The sequence below is a fragment of the Stegostoma tigrinum genome, chromosome 9 (assembly GCF_030684315.1).
Source record: "Stegostoma tigrinum isolate sSteTig4 chromosome 9, sSteTig4.hap1, whole genome shotgun sequence".
NCBI lineage: Eukaryota > Metazoa > Chordata > Chondrichthyes > Orectolobiformes > Stegostomatidae > Stegostoma > Stegostoma tigrinum.
In genome coordinates, this window is record NC_081362.1 from 7,628,424 (window position 1) to 7,648,540 (window position 20,117).

The following is a 20,117-nucleotide window of genomic DNA, read 5'->3' on the forward strand; positions in this document are numbered from 1 at the left end:
CAAAATCTCGCAACTCTGAAAGAAAATATTTCGCCTCAGTTCCATTTTAAATGGATGACCCCTGATTTTTAAACAGTGACCTCAAGTTCTTGATTCTTCTATAATTCATCCTGTCCAGACTCCTCAGGGTCTTTAAAAATTGGGAAAATAAAGACTAAGAAACTCTTAAAAAAAGCTTTACCGCTTTCTGGATAGGCTTCAGTTGAAAGAGCTGTGGAATCAGATTTCATAATTTTTTTTAAAGTCAATTGGGCATGTAGTTGAAAAGTTCAAATTTACAGGTATATGGGGGAGTCCAGGCTGAAGTTTAGGACTAAACTGTTTCAGAACCAGCGGCATGATAGACTACGTTGTCTTCTCAATGATGTAGATTCTATGATTGGAAAACTTAATTTTTTTAAGCACAATTTAACTGTCTGTATTTTCTATTTACAGATAATAAATTGGAATGCAAATATTTCATTGTCGCATCCTTACAGAAGAATGAGAAATAAAAGATGGCTACGCAAAAATTGGCTTCTGGTGGCAGGACTGTCCTTACTTGGCATCCATAGTGTAACCTACTTGATGCAGAAATTTGTAAAAAAATCAACAAGTTTAGAATTGAAGCAGAAAAATGTAGATAAATAATAATGAAATGCCAAGCAAGATGAATCTTCTACAATGCATCCAAATTTTGCTCTTCTGGTTGGTTTAACGTTGAAATATATTTCAATGGGAATTTCAAATTATTTTCATCTTCTATAATATGACTGGCACGTTTGGAATGTACAACCTTTTAAATGAGCAGAGGTGAAGTGCTGCATGTTAAATTTCAGTTTCCTTTTGCAAATAATAAACCAACTAATCCTTGCAAGTTTGCTGTTTTCAAACCTTCCACTCTACCTGAATGATGGCCTCAATTGTGCGTAAAATAGCATCTTCGTGCAGCTCCGGACCGTTAAATAGTGATGTTCTTTGTCAGGCTCTTTCCACTCTCAGAGGAATTGTGGAGTCCTGTTATGGCCCATTTGGTAGACTTAAACTAATTCACAATGCTGTAGGAGGCTACGTTTTAACCACATCACAGTCTTCAGCCCTTTTGCGTAGCCTTTCTGTGTCCCATCCTGTGATCAAGTTACTAATAGCTTCCGTGCTGAATCATGTTTCTCGATTTAGCGATTCTGGACTATTTACAGCAATTCTCTGCTGTAATTTGGCTGAAAGTGCAAAACAACTTAACATATTAACCAGTCACATTGTCAAAATCCATAAACACCTTCTGAATATTTGCCTTGACTATCTAACTTCAGAAGAATGTAGCTGCAAAATACAAATAGATTTTAGTAACAGCAAGACTTTGCTTTCGCTTGTTCGTACGATGATAAATAAGCCTACTTGTATGCTGACCACAAAAGAAGCTGACTACATCAGTTCATTAGTGTTAAAGGCATTCTTTTATTCAATACCATCTGTGATCGGAGATAATATATCTTTGGGAAAGATGCAGATTGTTCCCATTGAGGGACAACGTGTTACTGACTCTTGTGTGCTTTCTGGGATCCTTATAGAGATATTTTCATCTCCTTCAACAACAGTTGATATTACAAAATTGACAATTGGTTACATTAAGGTTGCTGTATTCAATGTCTCCATGTCAGGAGATGTTGTTGACAGTGGAAATGGAACCTGGGAGGTGACACCAGGTTTCAGGCCAGAAGATGAATCACTTGCACAGCTGCTGAAAGTGGGAAAACAGCTAGTTTGTGACCAAGTTCACCTTGTGGTATGCCAAAAAGTAATCCATCCTGTTCTAAAACAATATCTTCAGGAGCAACAAGTGATGGTAGGAGATAGACTTGGAGTTGCTCTCATGGACCCTCTGATTCAAATAACAGGTCGGTATGTTAATCACTAACAATACTTCACCGAGTGCCTTTGATGTTTGTGCTTAGGTTCAAACTTTGAAGATGAAAGTGTTCATATGTTCTTCATTTTAGTATTGGTTGTTTAGTGTTTTCTTTTTGTTTTAACTCCCTAAGACTTATTGCTAGGTTGCAAGAAATATAAACATATATTTTATAGTTCCAAAATAATAACTTGTGCTTTACATCAGTTATCTGTGGTAAGATTTTCTTAAAATCATGAGAATGGTGTCATTAACCTAGTTGTGTAACTTATTTAATTATGTGATTCAAAACCAGTTTCCTTTCGTAAATGTAACTGAATGTCCTTTTAGCCATAGATTAATTGCCTGCCATTTAGATTCCCATTCTACTTAACACCAATTAATATCTGCACCTAGTTGGCAAAAAAGACCTCAGAAGGCTGTTTTGAAAGATATAAGTACATTAGCAACATGACCTAAGAATTCATCATTCCTTTCAACATTTGGTGCTATCTTTAACACTTTTTTAAAAAACAAATTCTTGGTGGTCTGCTACATAATATTAGTCATCAAGTTTTCCCTTGCGGTTTTCTACATGATAAGTTCTGTGTCATCCATACTGGCTGTAAGAGGTGGCAAAATAACACAAGAGAAAATGTGCGCTCATCACACATTGCTCTTGCATGATTGCCCATACATAAGTGACCAGCAGAGAGACTTGGGAGCACACTAACCAACCTGCCTACTTTGAATCATAGAATCCCTACAGGGCCTTCAGCCCAACAAGTCTATACTGACCCTCTGAAAATCCCATCCAGACTCATCCCTCATAACCCACCTAATCTACACATCACTGAACACTATGGGCAATTTAGCACAGCCAATTCACCTAGCCTGCATAACTTTGGACTGCGAGAGGAAACCCCAGCACCCAGGGGAAACCCATGCAGACACAGGGAGAATGTGCAAAGGCTGAGGAATTGTGCAGAATAGAGGATCTAAACTGGAAAAATATGAAATTATAGTGATCAATATATGAGAAAAATTAGTTTTCAATCAAGAAACGTCATTTTTTAAAATTACATTGTTATGAGATATGGGCTTCATTGGTAAGGCAAGAGTTTGGTGCCTATCCCTAAAAGACCTTAAAACTGAGTGACTTGGACCATTTAAGAGGGCATTTGAAAGTCAACCACCTTGCTTTGCATCTGGAGTCACACAAAGGTCAGACTGGCAGATTTTCTTTCCTGAAGAATAGTAGTAAATCTAATGTATTTTTAAGACAACCAGTGATAGTTGTCATGGTCACCAGTACTGAGGCCAGCTTTCAATCTCAGATTTTATTGACGGCATTTAAATTCTACCGGTTGCCACAATGGGATTTGAACCCATATTTCCAGAGCATTGGTCTGAGTGTCTGGATTATTATTACCTATTAGAGTGAATGTTACAGCTTTCAGTGTAGATGGCTGATTTGAACAGGTTTCAAAAAATGGGTCAATTAAGGTTGAGTACCTACACATTAAAATTCCTGATATCTGCCACCGAATTCTCTATTAACCAGAATTCTGTGAGTGGGTCTGTTTCTTGACTGGAGGTGTTTCTTATCCATCAGAAATCAGTATTAATCTACATTCCCCATCAATTCCAACTGTCTCGCTATTGCTCATAATTGCCACACTCATTGGTAGTCATGATGAGCAGCCTGCCTTCACTCTGGTCCTTCCAAGTCCACAATGTCATATTCCTTTGGTGCAGCTCACTAGATTTGCATGCTCCATCTGTTGTGGAATCTCAACACCTGCATTACTGTGTGATCATTCAGGAGCTTTCTGATTTGATGAAAATGTGGATCTTAACTTGCATCTTTGTTTATCGATATGCTTGATTAACCAGCACCCTCCATTCCTGGAACCTGTTGGATAACAGTAACCTTCTTATAGCTAAGGTAGCTTAAAATATCATTTGGGTAGTTTTGTGCAGTGACTACAGAATAGATATGGGAATAATGGTTGGCAATAAAATTTACGCTGAGAGCTTGACATTGATGAAATGCTGAACCCTATAAGGATTTGTTCTTAGCCACAAACTTTTCTTTGCACACCTTTCATCTGAAGACCAAATCAGATTTGGACAAGTAGGAGCAGTTTAGTTCAAATGTCAGTCATTGACCTTACATATCAGATGGAGAAATATTGTGTTTCACAAGTCTAGCAAAGCAAAACCTATTTCTGTAACAAAGTGAGTGGAAAATAATTTTTGCATACTGTCATTCAGTGCTACATTCTGTTCTGTCAATTGCAATGATTATTTAAATGTAGGCTTCACAATGCCTTATGCAGAAAACTCATTAAGTGAAAGAACAAATTGCAAATTTAATCACGTGTAATGAAGTCCAATGTTTTTAAACATTGTTTAAAATGCATTAGTTGTATAGTGCATGCGATGAAGGTGTTCCTGAAATAAGATATAAATAAATTGTAGCACTGGAGCATGAAATTGAAAATATAGTTGGATTTAAAGAGCATTAGTGACAGTCTAGAAATACTGGCCTTTCCTACACCTGAGGAGGAGATGACAATGGATGCAGGAAATGTGAGATTTTCAATTCCATGTAATAAAAAATGAAATAGGCTAGTGAAAATGATAGCATTCCATTAGCTCAACAAATGTATGCTGTGCGTAGCTGACCTGGACTGCCTTAAGAAGTCTCCCATTCAATACTGTGTATTAAATATATTTTTCTAATCTCTCCTTTAACACTTTTTGTGCTTCTAAAGACAGATTCTACAAAAATACCCCTTTCAGATTCTTCATCACAGAGCACTTTACCACCAATAAATTAGAAACACATTCTGATGAAGGGTCTAGGCCCGAAACGTCAGCTTTTATGCTCCTGAGATGCTGCTGGGCCTGCTGTGCTCATCTATTATCTTGGATTCTCCAGCATCTGCAGTTCCCATTATCACAGAAACACAGTCAGCTGCTTTTTTCAGGCAGTCAAGCTGCCATTTTGCACATGTACAATAGAGAGTGAAAGAGAGATAATTAGTTATTCTAAAAATGAATTTTGGTTTGGATACTGGGAGCAGTCCCTTTTGTTCTTTGCAGTATTGGGGGATTTTTTTTTCTCTTCCTGAACAGTAGACGGGACTTCAGTTTAATATGTGATCTAAAAGACTCTAGTGCTCCCTCAGTACTGCCTTTAAATTTTGGTCTATGACAGCCCATAGAAACAACATTTTTAAGTCATTCCTTAAATTTCTGAAGCATTGTTACTAATGTTATTTATGCTCTTTACAAAGGACTGCCCAGAACTGCCCAACATATACCATCTAGCGAAGGTTTTGGACATTTTCTTCTTTTTTAATTCATATTTTTACAAAAATCAGGCATCTGTTTGACATCTTATGGCTTTTCCTATTTCTGTTGTCATCTTAAGTAACTTGTGTATTTACATGCCAGTGGGCTCTGCCCTCTACTCAATTTAAATTCTTGCCGTTTTGAATGCAATTCTTTATTTCCTGTTCCAGTCAAAACATTTTTTTCCATGGTTCATTTGCTACCCATAGCTCATTCAGTCTCTCCTGCAGTCCCTCACAATGCAGTCATCAGCAAGTGTCTCTGAATTCGTAAGTAAAGAGAATTTCGGATGTAGTGCCAAGATAGATTCTTACAGAACACCTCAGTATATGTTTGTGATCTCAGAAAACTTTGTTTTTCTCCATACCCTCTTATTTTCTAGCTCCTCTCACATGTTTCTATTGAGGCAACAAATATGATGGGATCATCTGGATCTGAAGATATGCTAGTTTCTCTGTCAATCAATACTGAACACCAAATTGTCTTGCCAATCCTATTTTTATACGCCAAAGCAATGAAATTAGTGTAAGCAACCAGAAGTCTCTGTAAAACATGCAAACAGATGCTACATTCCTCCGTTAAGTACTTCTTCATTCAAATTTATGTTTGAAACCCATCAAACTTGTCTATGTGTGTTGGGAAGTTATTTCAATCTTTAATTAGCTCTTTGATTCCATAAGTTATTTACACTCTAATATGCAAATAATAGTGTAAATCTCATTAAAGAGAAAATAAATGAGCACAGTACAACTGCACAATTAATCGTCTTGGTCCCTGCCATCCTACAATGTTTGTAATTGGATGTTTGAATATCTATACCTCAAATTTAGCTTTGAAATAAAGTATTCCAACAACCTTCCCTCCTTGACATGCTGCTTGAGAAATTTGCAAATCAGTGTTCTATCACTGTCTTCAGCAAGCCTATGTTTACTGTTTAAGCACTTGTTCGAATTCCTATAGTTATAATGTGCTATAGATAACCCAGTCAACCTAGTCAGAGATGTTATTGCACACCTCTGGAGCAGATGTGATGTGAACCTGGGCCTCCTATCTCAGATATGCTCTTGCCACTACTGCACCACAGAAGCTCTATTATAATACACTATAATGCCTAATTGGCAACCTTGTAATTGGGCCCAAGCCATTTGCTAACTCAGCAAATTTGATTCCGAAATAGGGTACATTCATACTAGCCTGCATATGATGGCTACCTGAATCAGATCATTGCTCACTGTATATCTCACAAACTCAGAAATACCATCTTTTGGACCAGAAAAGTGTATGGTTAACCTCAAATTGGTGTATTCTTCATGGTAATGCCTCAAGCAATTAGCATCCGTTTTTCCTCATTCTGTACAGGCTGTTGTTCCATTTGAAGTTTATTTCTCTTGTTGGTGAAAGACAAAAAGCTTCAATAACATGACTGTTCATTCATCAACACTTAACCTTTTACTCAAATCTGTACCTGTGGAAAGCTTGTGTAAATGTAGGATACTTGTTTGAGTTGTTCTAGTATTTGGGGACAGCTAATGAACAGTAGACAAATTTGTCAGAAGTTAACATTGAGGAAGTTGGCCAGCAAAAACAGACAGTACCAATGCAGTGAATTTGTTTAGTCTTTTGGATTACAGTCTGCGCAATGTATTACAGCATTCTTTTCGATCAAGTTTCCAAAAATTCTGTGCAATATGTCCAAAAATAAATTTCTCAAACCCTAATTAAAATAATAACAAGCGAGTTTTGAGAAGATTTGTAGCTCAGGTTGAGTTTCTGGATGTGAGTTTGCTTGCTGAGCTGGAAGGTTAGTTTTCAGACGTTTCGTCACCATTCTAGGTAACGTCATCAGTGAGCCTCCGATGAAGCACTGGTGTTATGTCCCGCTTTCTATTTATCTGTTTAGGTTTCCTTGGGTTGGTGATGTCATTTCCTAATCTTTTTCTCAGGGGATGGTAGATTGGATCCAAATCAATGTGTTTGTTGATGGAGTTCCGGTTGGAATGCCATGCCTCTCGGAATTCTCGTGCGTGTCTCTGTTTGTCCTAGGATGGATGTGTTGTCCCACTCAAAGTGGTGTCCTTCCTCGTCTGTATGTAAGGATACTAGTGATACTGGGTCATGTCGTTTTGTGGTTAGTTGATGTTCATGTATCCTGGTGTCTAGCTTTATGCCTGTTGTCCATTGAAGTGTTTGACTGGATGAGTATTGACTGGATTTATTCCAAAGTCCTACGTATGAAAAAGCAATGTGCTAATCCACTACCTCATAAAAATCACCAGATGTAAATAATTTAGTCCACTAATTCAGAGAGAACTCAAAGACTAAGGTTGCACTTGCAATTATCAAAATCCAAAAAAATTTGTAACATTGAACTCCATTTTGCATATAGATCTTAGACATTTATAATGTCTTGCACTAAGTTATCTTACAACTTAAATTTTAAATAGAGTGTTTCTATTTAAGGTTGAAGGAGCACCGCTGCCAGATTAGGAATTACTGATCAGCACTGATGAAACCACAGCATTTCGTGATAATTAAGAGGAATGTTTGAAAGTTGTATTTTTCAGTAACTTAAGTTATTCACACCATAGTAACACTGTAAAATTTTACTGGGTTAGTCCATGAAACAGACTTCTGTTACTGAATAATTATTTGGAGACTAATAGAGGGTTGACAGTTTACTGTACCTTTTTATTTTGAGCCTGTAATTAGCTGAGTACGGTAATTTACAGATGTTGCATGTGTGAGTGTGTTCCTCAAGTTTTTCTCAGGAGCATATGCAAATTAAGTGGTACGTGTACTGCTTATTATATTTGCAATATTTGTATAAATTCAATTTCTGTGGTTTTGTAATTAGCATATGAAATGACAATTGGTATAAATCTATGGGTATTTTATAAGGCTTATTAACCATATTTAATATTTCCACAATTCAAAACTCACCCACCATTTTTACATTGCCTTCCTAAGTCACTAACATAGCAGGTAAAGGCTATTTGTATTGAAAAGCCATAAAATTAAAAGATTTATAAACGTTCCGAGTACCACTCAGTGACAGCGAAATATGTTGGTATCTTTACTATAAAGTCAAGCGTAGATTGCCGATTTCAAGTAATTAAATATTTTGCAAATCATCTTCTTAAGTTATTGTGCCATAGGTATATTTTTGCAGCCTTTTACAATTAACTCCAACTTTAACTTGCTTTGTGAATTATTGCCGAAAAAAAGGACTTTCAGATACGATGTATTGCAAAAGTGTATGAACCCTAGTTACACATTTAAATGAATCTACTTGGGATCAAGTTTGAAAATAGCCTTCTTACATTAAAAAAAAGTATCTTGGAAAAACAGTTTTTATTTCAGTTTTGCTGTAACATTTTGAACAATTGGATAAATAATACATTGTCAAATTACAGAGTGCAGCAAAAATAAACAAATGGAGTGTGTAAGATTAAAGTGATAACAATAACAAATTACATTTGTTGAGGCCCTCCAAAGTTGTAGAAGGTACCAAATTGTTTCTCAAAAAATGGGCATTAAGCCAATGAAGGAATCATTAGCATTGATGACAAAAATTATCTCCATTGTTCATCTTTGAGGCCTTCATGACAGTGCCAAATCATTTAGCAAACAAATAGAAATTGTGCCCCACATCACTGAATCTTGCTAAACGATCTAGTGGCCTGTGCGCTTTGTATGCTTGTAATTGTGGTGGTCGAAGAAGATGGGAATTATCTGTCATGTCTGCAAATGTTAAATAATAGGAAGCTTCCTAGATGTAAAAGCTAAAATTATCACTGCAGATGGAGGAACCTGAGATGCCATAAGTATATAAGTCCTGAGACATAAACTCAGTAGACTAGATTCTCTAATGGCATGGTTTTTAGTCATGAAGCCCATTTGTCTGAATACCAATTCATGGGGAAACCAACATTTATGCTGTATTAGAGAACAGCATTGGTCTCACCAACGCCCTAATTGCAGCAGGACACCTTTACTTCTGTCCTCAAATTTCCTTGCAATAAAGACTAACATACTATTTGCCTTTCTTAGTGTATATAATACCTACGTGCTAGCTTTTATTGACCCATAACAAGTACACCCAGGTTCCTATGGACTCTTAACACTTCCCAAACACTCACAATTTAAGAAATACTCAGTCTTTGTGTTTTTTTCTGCCAAAGTGGATAATTAATACTTATTCACCTGAAATTCCATTAGCCAAGTTCTTTTCCATTCACTTAACTTCACCAAACCTGCTTGAAGCCTACTTGCATCTTCCTCAGACACACATTTCAACCTGGTTCTGTGTCAGCAGCAAATTTGGAAATATTACGCTTCGTCCCTATACGCAAATTATTTATATCGACTGTGCACAGCTGTGCCCCTGGCACTAATCCTTGAGGCAGCCCAGTAGTAAGACCTTATTGTCCTAAGAATGGCCTGTTTATTCCTACTTCGTGTTCTGTCTATCAACCAATTCTCAATCTATTCTAGTTAACAACCTTTGTGTGATGTGAAATTTGGTTTCCAGCAATTTTTACATCTGATTCCTAAAGAGAACAAGCATGTGTGTATTTTGCCTCTATGAAATCAAAGTCAAGCTAGAGTAAATGAGCTGAAGGTAGGTTAGGTGATTCCCATACCTGAGTAAAATGATTTTCCTGGTGGAAGCTCCATCCTCTTAGTACAATGCAGAAAATTTTTATACCTGTCGAACAGCACCAGGAGAATCTATTGTGAAATTTATAAATGGCAGGTACATCAGAATCACAAATAGTTGATCAATTGCCAACATTTCAAAAGGTTGTTATACAACAAGCATAACAAATACATTTTATTTTTCATTCTTATCTGCTGAATAAACACTGCTAAAAAGAGAGAATCTAATTTTAAAGAGATAGCACAGGCATGATGGGATGAATGGCTTCCAATTGTTGCATAGTAATATTATTAATAAGAGTTTTTTTTCTGAAGGTTTAATTCAATAGGACACTTGCTCTGTTAAATTGTTTATTCATTCTTCAGTTTTTTGATCATCAAACTTTCGCACTTGAGTATGTGTAATAGCTTAACATGTTCCATTAGTTTATGTTTGACTTAGCGATTTTTATTGATGTACTGCAGTATCTGAAATGTTAATTTGTAATGGAATGTTGTTAAATTTTTCCAAATTTTAAGTGCATTTGGGTCATAGATTATTCTGCTCCTTCATAATGCCTACAATTTTGTAACTTTTGGCCATTTTTAATTTACTAGGTGCACAATCCATTAGTTCATATTATCATCCTATTCCCCCTGACTGCTATGGCATTATTAAGAACCTGTGCGTAGTGAAGTTTGGTTTCAAGCAATTCCTACACCTGATTCCAAATGAGAATAAGCCTGTGTGTAGTTTGTTACTATGCAATCGAAGTGAAGCTGGAGTGAATGAGCTGAAGGTAGGTTAAATTATCTGCATGTTGTATTTTTGTATTGAGTGTGCCACCCCCTCAGTCTAAAACAGTGATTTTTCATTATCTTTCAAAGTAACAGCTTTCACAAAACCTGTAAATGGCAACTGCATCAGAATCACAATTCATTTGAACCAGAAAAATCAGCTTTATTGATATGGTTCTATTTTCTTGATTATATAAGAAAACAAACTGTTGAGGCTGTGTCCACAATTTGGATGAAAACAGCAGTGGCAGCTGAGGCAGGATAATAGACAAAAAAGGCAAAATTGGCATTTTCAACATCAAAATCCTGCAAGCAGACAAACTTCAAGACCATTTGTATGTCACCACTGTAACGCAGTTTGAGATGTTCAGGGATCAAGAAAGGTGATCAATGGAAGTATTTTTATTGATTCCCAATAGGTCACCTAGGCAAAGGTTGCATCCTTCTAATAATGGTTACTTTAAACAATATAAGATATTGCCATTGAAAATAGTATATTTCAACATATATGTAGCGCTACTGTGTAATCCTGTGTTTCATCATTTGGTGCTCTTACCATTGTAAAATAAAATTCAGTGTGGCAATGTATCTGTTTCAACTTTTATATCACTGTAAAGTTTGCTGACCAAGCTCATTGGTTAACAATTTTAAATTTAAAAATAATTTCTGACAAAATTTTTTGTAATATGCTCGAAGATACCTTCTCCTTATTAAACTAATGGTTGATGTGTCAAACTGTTCTAATTCACATCTGAATGATATGGTTTGAGGCAAAAATGTCACCAAGGTTCATAAAACCATTAATGGGAAGAATTCCAGGACATTGTTTAAGCAATGAGTTCAAGCAAGACTGCTAGGCCTACAGTTGTTCCAGTCATTTGTTTTCTTGTCCTATTAAAAACCATCCACGCACCAAAGAATGGAACTGCATAAAATTATTATATTGATTACTAACTGCTTCAAGTTTTTTTCAGAACTTGACATTTGTAGCTGAACAGAGTAAAGCATGCTCAACAAGACAGATCACACTTTGCCACAAAGGAATTATACTAAAGGAGCAAGATTACAGAATTAAATTAGTTAATGACAGATTCCTCGACTCTTCGAAAGAGTACCCACCAATTTACAATTGGCAGAAATAATTCTTGTGGTTTGCCCATTGGTAAATGAAAATGATCAAAATCTCATTTGCAATTCATTATTCTGGCAATTTAACTTGGAGATTGTGTTTTTCCAGTTAACAATCTTCCTGTGCATATTAAGAAGTGTTTGAACTCTAAACTGGACATTTTAGTAGATGTGATTTTTTTTAACCTGATGTTAGCCCTTCAAGAAGGGCTTTTTGAGCCTGTGATTCTAAAATATCTGGATGATGACAAAAATCGATAGATTTTGATTGTATAGAATTCCTCTCAGGGTAGAAATTATAAATATAACTTTTAATTCCACAATTGGATGTTACTCAATAGGGTTTAAAACTCACAATAAGGGTTCTGGAAAACAAGGTAATCTCTCAGGGGTATAGTTCCCTCCAAACCTTTATGTTAAATCTCTCACAAACCTATGTGGCCCCTTTGGAGTCTGTGGCATCCTGTGAAAATAAGCTTCTTGGTTTTCAAAAGCTGTTCGATAAAGGGTCCTAAGGACTGGTGGAATTAGTGAATGAAAAACTGGTTAGACAACAGGAAACTCAGAGTAATTATAAATGTGTGTTATTTGAACTGGGAGATGTCTAGTGGACAATGCCGCAGACCCAGTCACCAGGTCTCTACTTTTCACAGACTACAAATGAGCTAGATTAGAGGATTAGAAGTAGAATTTCTAAATTTGCTGATGACACAGAAAAGTATACAACAGCAGAATGTTAGTAGAGTCAGATAGTCAAAGGGACCCAGAGGCACTCATTACATGGGCTAATAATCAGCAAATGGTGTTTAGCATTCATTGTTGCAAAGAACTGGTTTTAGTCAGAAAGAAAATTCAGTAGCAATTTTAGGCAGTAATAAGTTTCATGATATTTGAAGCATAAAATAAGTTGACATTCTTTATAACCTATTAACTTTGAAAACATCTAAAGTGTGAATATTCAACTATATTGATAAAATCGTAAAATTCTAAGGAAATTTATTAAGTACTGCACAGCACGGTGCTTACACTATTGTTTGCAGTATTGGCCACCAGATCTAAGAGGCATTGATGCATTAGAAAGGACTGGGGTGGGGGGGGGGGGGGGCAGGCACAATGACATTTTGAATCATTGAACTATGAAGACAAGATAAGAGGACAAAGGTTGTTCTCTTCTCAAGGTTAGGACCTAGGAATTCTTTGTTTTAAAGAAGAGCAAGTTAAGTGAAACTAATAGTTTTAATTTAACCAGGATAAGAAAATTGCTTTTACATTACACATGGAACTTTTACAAAACTGGAATTCATTCTTAAAGGAAGCTTGAAGTTCTATCTTAGAAGGCTGTGAAAAAATTTAATATTAATACTTTTTTCAACAATGCAACTTCTTTCCACTCGCAAGCAAATTCTTATCACAGGTCTGCAAGCTCATATGTACTGTAGGGACATAAAATAATGTATTATTTCACTATAAAGAAAGGTTGTATTTGCTAACACCAGCGCAAACACCCTATGTATCACTTAATTTCATGCAGAAAACTTGTTCTTTTGCTCCTTTTATGAAGTAAGTTCTGGGAAGGACAGGCTATTGTTGCTGGTTACCCTCTGAAGTTACATTGTGAAAAGTTGGGGAGATTTTTGATTTTTAAGGTATCTAATTTATTGTGTTCATATGTGAAATTAATTGATTTACAGAACTTTCTAAAACAAACTTGAATGCGATAGTAATGTAATATTACCAAAAAGCAATGCACAAAAGGATTAGTTGCTCCTCCCAATGAAAATGGCTAAAGATACTAAAACAAATAGTTAGAAACATTTGGGAAATAAAATCCGATTCATCAGTTTCTCAAGTTCAGTTTTGTTTTTGTTATCTCTACATCTGACGTTTGCACATCATGAAGTCTAATTCACTGGATCCTAAAGAATGAAGATGGGATCTTATAACTTGCACAATTCCAAAGAAGGGTCATTATTGGACTTAAAACATTAACTCTCCTTCTGTCCATAAGTACTGCCAGATCTGCTGAGTTTCTGCAGTGAATTTTTTTGTTTTCAGATTTCCAGCATCCACAGTATTTTAAGACCATAAGACATAGGAGTGGAAGTAAGGCCATTCGGCCCATCAAGTCCACTCCACCATTTAAATCATGGCTGATGGGCATTTCAACACCACTTCCCTGCACTCTCCCCGTAGCTCTTGATTCCTTTTAAGATCAAGAATTTGTCGATCTCTGCCTTGAAGGCATCCAACGTCCCGGCCTCCATTGCACTCTGCGGCAATGAATTCCACAAGCCCACCACTCTCTGGCTGAAGAAATGTCGTCTCATTTCAGTTTTAAATTTACCCCCTCTAATTTTAAGGCTGTGCCCACGGGTCCTAGTCTCGCCTAACGGAAACAACTTCCTTGCATCCACCCCTTCTAAACCATATATTATCTTGTAAGTTTCTATTAGATCTCCCCTCAACCTTCTAAACTCTAATGAGTACAATTCCAGGAGCCTTAGCCATTCATCATACATTAAACCTACCATTCCAGGGATCATCCGTGTGAATCTCCGCTGGACATGCTTCAGGGCTAGTATGTCCTTCCTGAGGTGTGGGGCCCAAAATTGCACACAGTATTCTAAATGGGGCCTAACTAGAGCCTTATAAAGCCTCAGAAGCACATCGCTGCTTTAATATTCCAACCCTCTTGAGATAAATGACAACATTACATTCGCTTTCTTAATTACGGACTCTACCTGGAAGTTAACCTTTAGAGAATCCTGGGCCCATATGCACTTCTGATTTGTGAATTTTCTCACCGTTTAGAAAATAGTCCATGCCTGTATTCTTTTTTTCCAGAGTGCGAAACCTCACATTTACTCACATTGAATTTCATCAGCCATTTCCTGGACCTCTCTCCTAAACTGTCTAAATCTTTCTGCAGCTTCCCCACCTCCTCAGTACTACCTGCCTGTCCACCTATCTTCGTACAATCGGCAAACTTAGCCAGAATGCCCCCAGTCCCTTCATCCAGATGCTTTTTGATAATTTTGCTTTTTAATAATTTGTTCAGTGTTTCTCTACAATGCAACAGCAAGGAATTTAAAGAAGAATTAGCCCAGTCATTGATCCTTTTAAACCTTACTGGTGTTCGAGTAATGATTTTGTAACAGTAAAATCAGAGAGAAGTAACAGATAAAGTGGCATGCAGGACTCAATTCAAAATGACCATGTCTCATTCCATTAGAAATATTTCTATTTACAGTATCTTTCAAGGGTTTTTGTTTCACGCATCTGTAGTCTTTTTATTTAGAAAATGTATACTTGTAAATAATGTTTGAATTGTTATCTCTAATGGTAACATTATCTGTTCCTACAAACATATGCAACTGGATACATTGGCAATGAAAATGCTAGTTGTGTCAGAATTTTCCACTTCAACTTACATTCTTTGTTAATTTTATCTATCTGTATGTTCTAGCTTGTCTGTCAATCTGCAGAACATGTGTTGCGACTTACACTCAAAGAGCCTTTAGCTGTACTAGGAGGAGGTTGTACTGAATTCCATCTGGCTACTTATGTTGGACATAAGGTGTGTTCTTTATTGGTCACATCTAAAAACGTTATATTTTTTCAGTTAAGGTTGATCTATAGAAATTTTCTTCTATATATAAGAACTTGTAATGAATGCAATAAAGAATTTTTGTCTCTTCTCATGAGACAAATGACAAACTGGAGAAAAAAAAAGAATAAATGCATCTACAATGTCCATTTTCCTTGATTATAAATTCGACCAACCTCAGTAAGAATGGAATCTGCCTATATAAATTTGTCATTTTGTAATTATACTTTCCCATCAATGGTGGCACAGCAGCACCTTGATGTTCTAGCTCCCAGTTCTTTGATTAGTGTTGCAGAAGAGCCCTGTGTTGCATACAGTGTAATTGCTTAGTTGCCAAAATTATTGCAAATGTTGTTTAGGTAAAATTAATAACATGACTCAACAAACAATTTAAAATTGTGGAACACAATGTGTATTGCCTCAAAATTTGTGAATTGTGCTTACTTGCCTTGCCCTTCGCTTCATCCTATTTGCTACAAAATGAGTAATTTGTCAATATATCAACAATGCATGAAAATAATAAAATAGGCCATGATCCAAAGATACTGTACCTGTAGAAAATAATAAAAGTGCAACATTATGGAATGGTCAAGCACCAACTGATGCTACCTGATGATTACATGATTGCAAGACCATCACTGAGTCATAGTATTTGGCACTTCACCCAGTCCTCATGAACAGCAGCTCCTCCTCTGCCCTTTTGCTCTATTCCCTTTCACCCTCTCCTTCCTTCCTATTTTATCTTCTTCCATTCCTGTTCTATCCTGTCCAATTCTTTCTTCCCTTTTCCCTTTCCACAATGTCTCCACCCAACTTTTTCTACTCTGTTCTTTTCTCCTGCAGCCTTTTTTTTTTATCCTTTCTTGGTATGTAGTCATCACTGGCAAGACCAGCATTTGTTGCCCAACCCTAATTGATCTTGAACTGAGGGCTTGTTAGGCCATTTCAGAGGGAATTTAAGAGTCAACTATATTATGTGAATATGAAATCACTCGAAGGACAAGATCAGAAAAGGGTGGTAGGTATTTTTTTCCTAAAGGACGTTAGTGAACCGGATAGGTTTTTACACCAATTGATGATAGTTTAATGGTCCTCATTGTTATTACAGCTTCATATTTAGTATTTTTTGTGAATTTGATTTTAAAGGATTGTGGAGTTTTCTAGGCTTTTTATTTGAAGAGGACATTGAAAGGATAGTTTTGTTTTTCAGCAAAATATTTCTTAGAAACCACATCATTCCAGATTATGTTGATCTTTGTTGTTTGAGCTCACATCATTAAGGACACCTCACCATTTTTACCACTAGGTTTTCTGGTTGTTCTGTTGAAGCAATGTTTTGCAGGCTTGAAGGTGGTTTTGGTTTTCAGCTGGAGAAGCCAGCAAGTGAACAAGTTGGTCAGCGCACATTGTTTTTGAAGCATCTTTGTGATGAATCCAATGTGAATTCTGTTTACGCCTTCCGGTACTGTGTTTCCTTGCAAAATTCCAGGGCCAACTGCTTACATTTGGTGACACCCATCTACACATGCCAGAAAATCAGTCTGACCGCCATCTGAATATCTTAAGTCTTGTCCTATTTTTGCCTTCCAGAACTATGACTTATTGGCCAGAAATGTTTTCCGCCTAAAGTGAATCCCTGCAGAGAAAATATGATTTCTCCCCTCAACCTCTCCCCTTACTCCCTCCCCTTCACCCAGTGTACATTTGTAAGTGTGTTTTGAGTTATTCAGAAGGGTAAACGTCTATATTGTGACATCACGAACCAATTTTGCACCTACATTTAATAAGTTCTATTACTGAAAAAAACTGCATTTATTTAAAATAAAGCTGTTGAATCTTGTTGTTCTAAGTCTAATATAGAAAAGTGTACAATTGGCCCTATCAGGAACGAGGTGAACCAGTTAAATTTATATAGCAGGCCCAAGGAGTAGCGCTACTAAAGGAAGACATTATACTTCTCCCATCTCGATCATAACACCTTCAATGAGACTAGCTTTCAATTCTAAATTTGCTTAACTGACTTTGAATTTCACCAGCTGTTGTGGTGTGATTTGTATTTGTCTACTCAAAACATTAGCGTAGGCCTCTGTATTCCTAGTATATTGCCAATATTCCACTATCTCCTCGCATAAAGCACACTGCCATTCTTCCTGTCTGCTGCAACTCATCTTCCATTCCCCTCTTCCTCCTTCACTTACCCTCTCCAACACGCATCTCTTCCCCACCCTGTTTCTCTTCCCTCACATCTCCATCTATTACTGTCACCTCTCTCTGTCCACCTCACGCATTTTTCCTTTTCTTCTGTCTTCATTTCATTCCCAGCATTGTACTAGTCACTCTAATCTTGATCTAAAAACATAAAATTGGCCTTGATTCCTGATGTGTGCAGACTTAATATATACATGAAGTAATGGAAAATTGCTTGTCTTACAACTTGAATGCTTTAGTGTGGCTATCATTGCACATTAACTGCATAGGTCACTTTGGTTGTCAGTATGTTCCATGATACCTGCTACCAAGGGAAAAATAAATGCAAACATGAACAAAAGAAACATGAACTCAATTCAAAAATAACAAAGGGGGCTCAAAGAAAATAATTTGATCTCATGATTCAGATGACAAAATATTCAAACTTACCTCATAGGGTTGGCTATCTTTTGAACCCTTTATTAGGTTTCTTTGCATTTTTTTAATCCAATTCATTATTATTTTGAGCAGTTATGGATAATAAGTATAAGCTAGAATTGCTGAAAGCCATTTTTACAGATTTGCAACTGGATTCTTTTTACTTGATTTGTTGGTAACATGTATGTTTTCTGTATGTTTACGTTCATTTCAATCAAAAATGGTCTAAATTGTCTGTTGAACATTGCCTTGTTTTATAATTACAGAAATGCAGAGTATAATATGATGTAATAGAAGTAGGGCAAAATGTTCAAACAGATTGTTATAATCTGAAAATTTAGAAGTTTTGCTCACTAGTGTGGTAAATTTGCTGCCATCAAAGTTGCAAACATCTGTGAAAACAAGTGATACATTTACTTTAATTTGGTATATATATATTACTAAATGATAAAATCAAGTTAATTTTCACTAATTAAGAAATTGCATGTTTAAATATGCTGGTGATGAATTTCTAGAGGATTGTGGAGCATTTTCTAAACGTAACTGTTTTCATAGCGTCAAAGTGTGACTGATGAAGCATTAGCAGAGTTGGGCTGCTCTCGATCTGAATATGGAATTGTTGCTGACAGTTTCTGCCGCTCATTGCAGCGTACTGCCTCATCACTGGAACATGATGGCGGTGAGAACTTCATTGATACTAAGTATTCCCATCGTTGGTCAGTTCTGCCCAAGATCCCTCTGCACACAGACTGGTCAGAAGTATTTTCTAGATGTGCTTGCCGTTTATACACAGCGGAACCAAATCTAAACTGGATTGTTCCAGGTAATGGGGTGGCAATAACAAGCCTAGAATTGCCCCTTGAGAGACCTACTGAGTATCTCCCAGATCAATTAGTATTGGACTCTTATTCTGTGAAACTTAATGCATTGCAAGTAGCTGTAGAAACAGCAAATTTAATTGTTGATTTACAGTACGTTATTCAGGACCAGAATTAAACTTCTGAGGCACTGAAATTCCATCCAATCCCAAAACAAGACTTATAAATATAACTTACAACTTAAGGTCACAGGTTAGTATTATTTGCCATGATGCCTGGAAAGATTTTCTGATAAAATCTCAGGTGTGCATTATTTTGAACTAAAATCAAATGTTTTACAACATTATCTTATGTAATAAATTTTCTCAGACAGTTCTGATTACAGAAATCAAGACTTGCGTAGCATGTGATGCTGTGTGTTAATGTATTAATTCTGTATGTTGAAGTACTGACTCACAGCACTATATTATGGGAGGATACTAGTCTGATTCCTTTTCCAGTGAACCATACAAGGCATAGTGTTTTAATGCAGGGAGAAGAAGATGGAATGCTTGGCGTATGTAACAGGTCTCTGCCCGCTTTTACATTTCATGGATGTTGCGGTCAAGAATTTTCAGAGACAAAGAAATAATAATTTCCCATTTATTTGATGCAAACCTGACTTCATCCCTAAAAAATTGTAGGTGAGCTCAAATGCGACATTGTCTGCTGATGTATGAGATACTTTGCTATTTAAATGCTGTCCATTGGCCCCCTATGTATATTAAAAACAAACATCCACTGTACACAAGAGATAACACAGTGTGAAGCTGGATGAACACTGCGGGCCAAGCAGCATCAGAGGAGCAGGAAAGCTTGACGTTTCGGGTCGGGATTTCTGACGAAGGATCCCGACCCAAAACGTCAAGCTTTCCTGCTCCTCTGATGCTGCTTGGGCCACTGTGTTTATCCAGCTTCACACTGTGTTATCTCGGATTCTCCAGCATCGGCAGTTCATACTATCTCTGTGACAATCCACTGTATACATGTTTGCTTCATTAGGAAATATATGTAGCTTTCAGCGTATGGTTATTCTTGTTGAATTTTTCATGTTGTTGGTTTACTAATGTTAACATTCCACTGAAGAGTTGACTTAGATTTACATAGATTTTAGTTTAAAGTACTTAGCAGTTTTTTTTATTTAAGACCCTCTATAGCTGACAGTTGAAAATAAAATCCTTGTTCATGAATGAGTTTAATCTGTCAAGAAGATGTAAAAGAGGTCAAAGATTTT

General features: G+C 36.5%; 1 protein-coding gene across 1 annotated transcript; it reads left to right on the plus strand.

Moving 5' to 3' along the window:
• The first annotated feature begins 888 nt into the window (after positions 1-888).
• Positions 889-19,688, plus strand: mkks (MKKS centrosomal shuttling protein). Its single transcript, XM_048535855.2, has 4 exons — positions 889-1,877; positions 10,487-10,668; positions 15,261-15,371; positions 18,582-19,688. Exons 1-4 carry the CDS (start codon positions 890-892, stop codon positions 19,020-19,022), a joined length of 1,722 nt encoding a protein of 573 aa, XP_048391812.1. The 5' UTR covers position 889; the 3' UTR covers positions 19,023-19,688.
• The last annotated feature ends 429 nt before the right edge of the window (positions 19,689-20,117 follow it).

Excerpts from the sequence above, each read along its gene's own strand:
- mkks (XM_048535855.2), top strand. The coding sequence starts at position 890 with ATGATGGCCTCAATTGTGCGTAAAATAGCATCTTCGTGCAGCTCCGGA. Across the intron at positions 1,878-10,486 it reads CCCTCTGATTCAAATAACAG|GTGCACAATCCATTAGTTCA; the intron begins GTCGGTATGTTA and ends TTAATTTACTAG. Across the intron at positions 15,372-18,581 it reads CTACTTATGTTGGACATAAG|CGTCAAAGTGTGACTGATGA; the intron begins GTGTGTTCTTTA and ends CTGTTTTCATAG.